This window comes from Hydra vulgaris, chromosome 03, assembly GCF_038396675.1.
Source record: "Hydra vulgaris chromosome 03, alternate assembly HydraT2T_AEP".
NCBI lineage: Eukaryota > Metazoa > Cnidaria > Hydrozoa > Anthoathecata > Hydridae > Hydra > Hydra vulgaris.
The window spans coordinates 14,572,265-14,584,034 of NC_088922.1; the positions used below are offsets into that span (position 1 = coordinate 14,572,265).

Genomic DNA, 11,770 nt, shown 5'->3' on the forward strand with positions numbered 1-11,770 from the left:
TTATAATATAATCTTTTAATTTTCTTTTCGTTATTACTACAATTATTATTAGTAGTTTTTTTTTGTTAATTTTTTTCTTTTAGTATTATTTTTACCTGCAAATTAGGATTTTTACATGTTTGTTTTTAATGTATGTTTTATGTGTTTAAATCGCTGTCTTAACGGTCCATGTATATCTTTGTTTATTATTACTTATATTATATTTAAAAATTGGTGTCCATCCTTTGATCAGATATCCTTTTGAGTAACACCATCATAATAAATCATTAACTTATTATAATAAATAATTTTATGCTTATAGCTACCATTATAATATTTATTATTATTATTTTTCATTGTAATTATTAGTAATAGTAATAGAAATATATTTAAATAAGTCCTCGTAGATAAAATGACAAATAATTAAAAAACAAACAAAAAAAACCAATAAATTATACAAAAATTTATGGTTTGTGAAATATAAACTTTAAGTAAAAAAAAAGCAATTGTTATTCATAGCAAGTAAGTTGATATCAAAATTGGGAAAAAGGGAAAAAAGATTGCTTTCATTTAATTAAAGTTTACATCCATGACAAATAGTATCTAAAAAGCCAATATTTGTAGCTGCTAAAACACAAATTAATTAATAAACGTGCAGCTCATCTTTAGTAGAAGATGGAACCTTTTTGCATGCTGACGCCAAGTCATTCCAATCATTGACAATACGATTTGTAAAAAAATTGTGACGAGCATTATTATATGTGAATTCACGCATTAGGTCGTTGGAAGATGATCTGCGAATTGGTGGATTATGCCGATTGATACTCTCAAAACCGTTTTCTAGCTTAAACTGTTGGATTAAGTCGCCACGTCTCCTGCGAGTTTCCAAAGTAATAAAATTGAGCCGACGACACCTTTCAGCGTAAGGTAATCCTATTAAATCATGAGGTACTTTTGTTGCTTTGTGCTGAATTTTTTCGATTTCTTTGATGTCACCTTTTAAGTAAGGACACCATGCCGGAATAGCGAATTCCAGGTGTGGCCTAACATACGTAGTGTATAATTTACTCCAAAGCTTCATATCTCTTGATCTAAATGTTTTTTTTAATAAGCCAAGTATCATATTCGCTTTACGTGTTGCAACGTGAAAACATTTTTATTGTAAACATACTTATTATTACTATTACTATAGTTTGTATTAACTTTGATATCTTCTTTTATTATATATTTTTGTTATTATTACTATTATTTTTGTTATTACTATTATTATTTTTATCATTATTAATACTGTTGTTTTAACATAAGCTACTTAAAAATTGCTTATGTTAAAACAACGTAAGCAACTTTTAGGTAGCGTTAAGGCATTTTATTTAAATTTATTATACTTAATGTTTTTAAAGAAAACTTGTGATCCATTATACTAAAAGCTTTTGATAATTCTATGAAAACCTTTAAAGCATATATGAATTTTCTAAACGACTTCACAAACTTTTAGCAAATATCGCAAAAAACTGCGGTATTTGTGTTTGTTGTAATTTAGTGTGATGCTAATGCATTGTTAAAAATTATTATTATTACATTAAAAATTATTATTATTACTTCAGACATCTTGTTTTAGAGCTTTACACCAATAATAATGCAAATTTTATACCAATAATAACAAAAATAAATAGCCTTGAGAATAACATTCATAAGGAACATCCCTTAGTATTTATAAAAGGTCTCGGGAGTTACTATAAATGAAACTCACTATATGTTTATTTTAATAAATTGGAAGTATACTTTACCTTTTTTCAAAAAATATATATAATATAAATATTTTTATATTTATATATACAATATATGTTTTTAAAATCCAAAACAACGATTAGGATTTGAAAAATAACTTGAAAAACGCTTTAACCTAATATAAAATATTATGTTGCACGTTATACAAAAATATATATATATACATATATATATATATATATACATGTATATATATGTATTATCAATATATGCATAAATTTTCGGCTAGCCAATAATTTGAAAAGGAATAAAATTAAAGGTTACATAATTTTCAAACAGTTGTGAAGGTAGAGTATTTTGCTGGGATATTAAGGGACCATTACTAAGCTTTACAAAAAATAGGATTCTTGAATACCGAAAAGATCTCCAAAAACAATTTCAAGAGCTTTAAGAGTTTAAACAATTACAAAATTTCTTTCTGTGAGAAATGTAACAAGTTTGAACAATTTTATAATGCGAATGAGACCGGATTTCCTACCAGTAAAAGGATTAAAAATATTTTTTTAGACCTTCAGTCTTTCGTTCTTTTCGCAGTATATGTACCTAAGGTACGAAAGGTACGTACCTAATACGTATCAAATACGTACCTAAAGTATAAAAGGTATGTACCTTTCGCAATTTATAAAGGCAAAAATCTTTACAACACTTTGCTAACGCCCAATTTACTTGCAATTTATATTTTCTTCTCCTTTTTTATTTCAATATTTAAGGTCTTTATTTATTACAAAAGTAAAATGGCAAAGATGTGTAAATAGCATTATTAATGGATAATCTTGGTAGCCACCTTACATATACTACCATATGTGGCAGCCACCTTCTTGCATAAGAGGCAAAATCCAACAATCTATGCAGTTTTATCTTAAAACTAACAATATTTTCCTACTTTGCTTTATTTATGTTTGTATAACTATTTTGTACTTGAAAACATTCTGCAATTTAGATTACACTCATTTGCCTTCCTCCAAAAAAGCATTCAAACCTTTAGTCGTTGACTTTTTTAAATCAACAAAAAAAATTTTGACGTTGATTTCTTTAAAGCAATGAAGGAAATTTGGTAGGACATTTTGCGCAATTTCTTCTTAGAATTTTGTCATACATTGGTTGACAAGACTATTCCAATATTTCCAACTTTACTAAGACTAACTTGGTTGAAATTGAACAGAAAAAATTTAAAACCTGGTTTAAGAGCCTCAGACCTATATCTATCAGATCCATCAAAAGCTGGCAGAAAAGTGCTGGTGACGGCAAAGAGCGCAAAAGATAATGATTCTCCTTATCGCAAACTTGGAGCTACTAAGTTAAATGTATTGTCACTAACTCCTTTCAAAGACACTCTAACAGCTATAAACAGTAAAAAAAAAACAAAGAATTTGGCAAGGTTTTAACTAAAAAAGTTGCATTAACTTGGAAAAAAGAAGAAGAAGAAAATGAAGAAGTGGCTTCAAGAAGTAAAATAAAAGACTTGCACACAAAAAAAAAGAGACAAACTAAAGTAAACGTTATTTACGAAAAAGAAATTATAAGCATTTTTTTAATAATTAATATATAGTTTCTTTACTTTAAAAAAGAGCAAAGTTTTGATACATCGAAGACGTATTAGTAAAATAACTTTTGAAATCCCTAACTTTTATTAAATCAAGACTTTTAATAAAACCAACAAACTCCAGAATTTACTTAAGCTTTAGACATCTTGTTTTAGAGCTTTAAAAGGTGCTAACCTTTAGACGTCTTGTAGATGTTGTTAAGACGTTAATCTGAGACGTTGCTTAGATGTCTGAGATACGTTTTTGTGCACGCTAGGAGATATATAAGAGCTAACTTTATACCTATAATAATGTAAACGTAATACCAATAATAACAAAAATAAAAAGCCTTGAGAATAACATACATAAGGTACAGTACTTAGTATGTCTAAAAGGTCTCGGAAGTAACTATAAATGGCACCCAAATTTAAGTAAGGGCTTTGTGATTTGCCTCACAAACATTTAAGCAATCTTATATTAAAAAAGCTTTAAAAAACATTGAAATTTATCATATTTGAAACCACAGTAAAAAGCCCCAAAAAGTATAGAAACATAAAACTTTTAATTAAAGGTTTTTTTTCCCATTATTACAGTGGCTGAGTTCATCTGTATTCATTTCATCTGTATTTATCTGCTTATTCGTCAATTTTGTCTTCATTCGAATCTTTCATAATATCATCTAAAAAAAAAAGTTGTTAAAACTTTTTTTCTTTTCTTGTGGAAATAATTAACTTCGCTTAATATTAATTATATAGTAATTTTAAATGAAAAGAAATTTAATTTTTTATTTGAAATAGGATAGGGTATTTTAATGCATATATATATACATATATATATAAATATATATATATATATATGAATATATATATACATATATATATATAAATATATATATATATGAATATATATATATATATATATATATATATATATATATATATATATATATATATATATATATATATATATATATATATATATATATATGTATGTATATATATACGTATATATTGTTTTAAAATAGTTTATATGTATATATACTTATTGTAAAAAATAGTCACTGTTGTAAAAAATGTAGTTCACATATAAATATCGGAAAAAAGAGGCACGCGAGAAAACTTTTTGCATGTGCAGTCTTTGTTGAAGTTCTCTGAAGTTTATGTGTGAAGGTACAATCGAAAATAAAATTCATTTGCTTTGCGGTTGTTAAAAGACAAGGTCGTTTTTATGAGGTCATTGTAAGACATTTATAGAAAGGCTTTTTTTTCTTTTCAAATTCCAAGATGGGCATTTTTTCCAACAATCTCTTCCCGGTTCGTTAGGACTGTTAAGGTGGTTAACCTATAAAAAAAAGCTACAAAATTATTATTATTTTTTGTATGGTTTTGACCAAAATTTAATTAGTTTTGTGTTTTGTTATTGTGAAAAAAGTTAAAAAAAAATTTAGTTTCTTTTTTATTGAACAAACTTTTATATAAAGTATTTTGACGACGCATAGCAGCACGCATAGCAACGTACATATGATCAAAAAATTATTAACACAGTCTATATTTAACTCATTAATACCATGTTATTTTATGTACGAGTATTTTGTACACTTTGCTTTATTTTTTGAGTTAATTATAAATAGTTCTAGCCGTGTTTCAAAGTATCAAAATTTTTTAACACAAGCTTTTCTCTGTATTCTTTGAATTGTTTTTATATTCATTTAAACTTTGCAAATTTTTTTATGAACATTATATGTATTAAATTTGGAGATTATAAAATTCTCAAAGAGTACTTTTCATATTTTATGGGAACATATTCAAAGAATTAAAAAAGCAGAATGTTTTGGCTGTTCAGGCGGCTTTAACCTAATCCGGTGAAAGATAATTAGTTGAAAAAGTGTACCAATATAATAAAAGAAAAAAAAATAAAGTTATTAATGAACATAAAAATTGGGGATACTTTGTAAAATTTTCCAATTTAAATAATTGAGTACCACTGCTAAAATGTCATGAGTGTAACAGTATTGTGACCTTAACAGGTAATCTTAGATTTTAAAATGGGTTTTGTCATTTTTATTACTTGTATTTGTTATTACGGGAATGATTTTTCATCCATATTATTGAAATTTTAAATAGAAGATGTATTTCAAGGACAAAGTAACTATGAAGCAAATATGCCTTATTGCTTTTCGTGAGGTAGGAACTAGTGGAAAAGAGAAGTTTGCAAAGTGGATAAATATGTTTAGTATAAGAAATAATGTATTTAATTATCTATGAAAAATATTTATGTAAACAAATAAATTTAAAAAAAGTTGCAAGGGATACATCTAGCCACCGTGTCCATGAAAAATGAAGTTTATAAAAAATGAGACAATGTAAATGAACCAATAAAAAATATTATCAAAACTGAAGTCTTATTTCATAAGTTTGGCAAAAGTAAAATCTTTTTTATTTAAAAACTTTGGCATAATAATTCGCCAAAGAATGTCTGATGGGATAAACTAGTTTTATTTCATTAGTATGGCAAAAGTACTATGTTTTTAGCGATGAAGAAACACGCTTTATAGAAGTTTTTATTGTATTTTTATTATTGTTTTTATATATTAGTTTTTTTCCTATATAAATATTAACTGGCGCAGGTATTTGTCTGTAGCACAGAACGTGATATAACTTAACAAAACAATTAGGAATCTTTACGTAGGTCTACAGTAAATCAAAATAGGCAATTCGTTTTGAGTCATTGAAGGTGGGCGATTCGTTTTGAGTCTTTGAAATCTCGCAATTCGTTTTTGAGGTCTGATTGAAATTTAAGCACTCTTACCTGCTTATATCTGCTTATTGCGTTTAGGGGGTCAATTGAATGTTATTTTTACAATATAAATCAAAATAAAGTTTTTTAATCCCAGATATTGTGATGCTTTTGTGATGTCAAAAACTCATAATATAATCAAAACAAAAGTAAAAAACAAAACTGGTCACAGGAAAAGTATTACTTCGAATATACTACAAGTATTATAGAACAGATTTTTAGTATGAACTTCTTAACTTCTTTTTGGTTAAAAAAAGTATTTTTCTGATATTTTAGCTACATTACTTAATAGATTTGCTATTTAAAACTATTATATATATTCATATTAATAATTTAATTTTTTCTTTATACATGCTATTTTATAAAAATTTTGAACAGGAGCGATTTTACTTTGAACAGGATTCTACCGGCAGGTGTGAGCCCCAACCCCACAAAGAAGGCGATTTTTTAACTTATAGTAAAATATTGTTGGACGTTTGACAAATTTTAGTGGGCAAATTTTTAAGTTTTAACTCAAGACTAAAAATTTAAATTTTTTTAAAACTATTATTTTGAACTTTAAAGTTATGATTCAAAAAACAAATGTTTTTAACAAAGCCCTATTTACGACTTAGTTTTAATTAACAAGAGTGAGAAAATTCTATTGCTCATTGCTTAGGAGGCCGTGCCCTATCTATGAATAAGTCAAGTCTTTTTTATACTTAAATCATGTCAAAAGTAACCCAAAAAATTAAACATAAGAACCATCCTCACCACTTAACTTATTAAATATATTTTTACAAATATTCGTGGTCTGCGAAGCAACCTTCTATCAGTTGAATCTTACCTCTTTCAAAAATTCCTAGACTTGATTGCTCTTAGTGAGACTAATTTGAATTCTGCTATTCCATCTTTTAATCTCAGTGTTGATGGGCAATATCCCTAGATTTGTAAAGACTTCAATATTCACATGTTTGGCTTGGCAGTATAAATACGCTTCAAATCACCTATTTATCGTAAAATCAAGTTTAAATTCTTTGACCATTTTTTTATTTGCTTCCGCTTTGCACCTCTTCACTCTATCACCTTCCTCTTTGTTCCTATTCGTTCTCCTTCTTCCCAAGACTGCACATCTTTTAGATGTAATTTCTGATCAAGTTGGAAACTCCCTCTATCTTTACCCCTCTGCTAATATTGGTGTTATTAGTGACTTTAATGCTCATCACACTGAATAGCTTGGCTCTTACGCCACTAATCCTGGTGGAATTAAAACCTATAACTTCTGCATTTCTTAACCTCTTACTCAGATAGTTAACTTTGTGAATTGTTTTCCTGACAACCCAAATCATTTATCTTCACCACTTGGTTTATGTCTTGTCTCTGACCCTAGCTTGTGTTCAGTTTCTCCTTTTCTACTTGAAGAAATCATTGCATGATCAGATGTTTCTGATCATGCAATAATCCCTTTAAGTCTTTCATCTGGTACTTCCTTTTCGGAGTAATCCTATCATCGCACTACTTACTACTTCCCTAAAGCTGACTGGGATTCTTTTCGTAATTTTTGTGACGGTTCTTGAACAGATGTTTTTTCTCTCTCAGCTGAAAAAAGCACCTCCTACGTAACCTCCTGGATTCAGGCAGAAATGGAAGCTTTTATTTCTTCTTGTCGGTTCCGAGTCAAGTCTTAATCTACTCCATGGTTTTCACCCCCTTGTGCAGCTGCTATATCTAATCGTAATCATTTTCTTTTTCAAAAAAAAAACTCTCTTAATAACAAACGGCTCTTTATTATTGCAAGAAATCAATATAAAAAGGTTTAATTTAAGTTACACTATTCTCAGTTCACTAAGTCTCGTATTTTTTCTTAGAGGCTTGGCTCTAAAGACTTTTGGAATTCTTCGACAGCGTCATTAACAAGGGTAGGTTTAAAATTCCATCTCTCATTCATGGGACTAATCTTATTACCTCTCCCAAAGAAAAGGCAGAACTATTTGCAAAGAACTTTTCTTCAAACTCTTAAATTTTGTAGTCATTCTCTTCCTTCCATTCCAAATAAACAAGTCAACCTATTCTTAGACATTCAAATCACTCCAGCTTCCGTTGCCAATATCTCGATTAAACTCTTCAACGGGTAGTGGTCCAGACAACATTCCTATTATAGTCTTGCAAAATTGTTCTCCTGAACTCTCTTTAATCTATTCTAAACTATTTTATTAGTGCTTGACTGAATTTTACTGCCTGCTGGAAAATGGCATGTTCCAATTTTCAAAAACTCCGGTGAATATTCTGACCCCTTCCAATTATTGCCCGATCAGTCTTCTATTCCAAATAAACAAGTTAACCCATTCTTAGAGATTCAAATCACTCCAGTTTTCGTTGCCAATATCTCGATTAAACTCTTCTACGGCTAGTAGTTAAGAAAACGTTCCTGTTATAGTCTTGCAAGGTCCAAAAACGCATTGTAAACGTAGTTGGAACCGCTCTATCTGCTAAGCTTGAGCCTCTTTTATACCTTCGTAAAGTTTTATCTTATTCTTTTTTCAATATATACTATCATTGTCGCTGCTCAAAGTAATGTAACTGAATGTAGGGCAATCAAAAAAACAACGAATTGATGAAAGGGCGGATCTAAAAAATTGGATGGAAAGTATTATTATAAATTATGTCAATTTCTTGGAATATATAGAAAAAGATGTCATGGAAATTAATCAAATTTTTTTTGTATTAAAAAAAAATATTTTTTATAAAAAATCTTGTTACTTATGGATAAACGTCGTCAAAAATAAAAGATAATTTGTATTAAGTTTTTGTTTTGGTATCGTATGATTTCATACCAAATCAATGATTAAAAAAAAATTCTAAGAATATTTGCACGTGCATTTGCTTCAATTCCGAATCTACATAACATATAATTTGCACCTAGTACATGGCCGACAAACTGCCGTCGGGCACTCGAAAATTAGTTTGAAATTAAATTTTTTTATTTTACTATCTATTTAACTTTTTAATTTAGAAAACACCTAGTTTCGTATGCAGCCTTACAACCTTTTAAGCATTTTTAAACACATTTGAAACCAGATGTGAAGTTATAGTTCAATGGGAAACAACTATACAACAACTGTTAACACAAGGTAAAACAAAAATGATAAAATCAAAAGAAAGTTGAAGAATGTTTTGATTATTATCTCCAGTAAAAGCACTTACATTTGCACACTGCGTAGCATCCGTTACAGTTGTTAGGGATACATTGAGAACCGGCAGGGCATCTATAACCTTTGCAAGGGTCAATGAAGCAAGTAAACATTTTACAAGCTAAAATAAATTTAAAATTAAGAAAAGTACATAATTATAAAAATAATTACTTATTTTATATTTCTTTTTAATTGAGAAAGTTAAAATAAGGTAAAAGATTACGATAATAAAAAAATATAAACAAAACCATACATATAAAACAACCAAATATAAATATAAAACATCATAAATATAAAACAATAAAAAATACAAACAAATAAAAACAAATTCAATATTTCACACATTACGATATTTACACAAACTGAAAGAAAAGTTGCAATTAAATTAAAAAAAAAACTGCGACTAAATAAAAACAAAATTGTAATTTATTTTTGTTGATTTTTTTCTTATAAAAATACTTACGTTTGCAAACTGCATTACATCCGTTACAATAGTTTGGTACGCATTGATAGCCGTTAGGACACTGATAAAATTGGCAGGGATTAACTAAACAGTTTACTGGATTACAAGCTAAAACAAATTTTGAAATAAAAAACGTAAATTTAAAAGTATTTTAGAACAAAGGTCACTAATAACCTGAAAAAAATTTGAATTCTGTCGAAATGTACCATAGCAAAAAAAAAGCTCTATATTTTTCTACATCTGTATTCTCTAATCAGCATGGATTCGTCAACAAGATTACACATGATTATGTGACCACGAACACGTTACAAAATTAAAAAAAAGTTTCATTAAGAATTGTTTAATAATCTAACTTTTTAAATAATTTTAAAAAGTTCATATATAATTCGGAATAGGTAACATGCGTAAAAGCAAATTCTTTATTGTCCGCAGTCGCCTAAATTGCAAAAAATACATAGTAGAAATATATGCGTTTAAAAAAAATTAATTATTTAGAGTTTGTTCATTTTTTTTAGATTGCGAACGCTGCAAATGTGCATCTCTCAATTATTAAATTGCAAGGCTTTGCAATGATAAGTTAAGAAAAGTTATTTACTTACGAGTTAAAGGAATTCCGAGCGATTGATGTAAAATATACAACAAAAAAAAGTAAATTTTCATTTTCTTAATGACTTTTAAATATCTTCTTTTGTGACTTTTTCTAGAATGTTTTATATATATTACTCAAAAAAGTCATTTTATAGTTTTCAACCACGTAAAATATCTTTTTATTGACGTCATTGAATCTATAAATGTTTTACAATTAGCGTTAATAGGGAAAATCCGTAACTAACCATTTTTAAAAAATTTTATGATTATTTGTATAATTGCATATATTAATATTTACAGCTTTCTTCAAAAATTAAAGCCAACAGAATATATTTATATATGTATGCATGTACTTATGTATTTACCAATGTACGTATGTGAGTAAGTATGTATGTGCTTATGTATGTATGTACGTACGTATATATGTAGGGTACGGTTGCTAATATTGTACCAATGCCTATACTGTACTTTTAACATAACTCGTTATTTTTACAACCCACAAGAAATTTTTTAATTTATTTTTATCTTCGCTAAATGAAATTAAGGAGTCAACTGTTTTTTTTTGTCATCCAACTGCAATAAGGCCAGAGTAAGCTCTTGTTGGTTTGTTATTGGAGGTTTCTTATTTTAGGGATTTATGGCTAGGCGTATTTCACTAAAGAAAGTAGAAGATATAATTTGTTCAGTGTATTTATGTTAAAGCATAATTTATCTTAATTCGAAATAACTACCTATAATTTAAAATACCTTATTATAAGTTGTCAAATTTTTTAATTAACCAAATGTCAGATTAGTTGCCTAAATTGTACCTAAAGGCAGATCCTAAATTGTACAGACTCTACCATTTTGACCGCGAGAAGAGAATGTATATAAGAAAATATATCTGCAACTTTTGCCAAAAATAAAGTTTATGCATTTTATTTTACATTATTTTGTATGATTATTTTTAAAACAGATATAGTATATATTGTTTAACATTATTTAGTATAACTATCTTTAATTCCTGCCTTCTTCCTCTATTCTAATCCGAGCTAGCCATTGGTAAGCATACAATCTAAATAAAAATTGTACTATATTTAGTGATACCTTTTTTTATCATTTTCCAGAAAAGAAAAATTGAAGTTGCTTAGAGTTTATTAAATAAAAAACTTAACTTCATTAGATTATCGGCAGTTAGGTGTTATGTTATGTTATATCAGAATATTTCCAATTGCTGATTTTACAAAAACCATTCGTTTTATTCAGTTCTTTTAATCCCTTAAATCTAAAATCATAAAATGTTTGCGAAGTTGCTAAGTATTTGAAATCAAAAAAGTGATACAATATTGGATTGGAAGGTACAATTAAGGATCTAGTTTCCTTAATTGCACTCTTAGCGCTATTTTTTTAATTTGATTCTTTGGAACTTAACGCTTCTTAAATTATGAACTTTTTTAACACCTTTACAACAAACAATCCCTAAA

General features: G+C 27.6%; 1 protein-coding gene across 1 annotated transcript; it reads right to left on the reverse strand.

Annotated features, from left to right (window-relative positions):
• Nucleotides 1–3,777: 3,777 nt before the first annotated feature.
• Nucleotides 3,778–10,479, reverse strand: LOC105847324 (uncharacterized). The gene is made up of 4 exons (XM_065792417.1): nucleotides 10,319–10,479; nucleotides 9,720–9,827; nucleotides 9,270–9,377; nucleotides 3,778–3,969 (listed from the first exon to the last, which is right to left on the reverse strand). The coding sequence occupies exons 1-4, from the start codon at nucleotides 10,377–10,379 to the stop codon at nucleotides 3,926–3,928; spliced, it is 321 nt and encodes a 106-aa protein (XP_065648489.1). The 5' UTR covers nucleotides 10,380–10,479; the 3' UTR covers nucleotides 3,778–3,925.
• Between the last annotated feature and the right edge of the window lie 1,291 nt (nucleotides 10,480–11,770).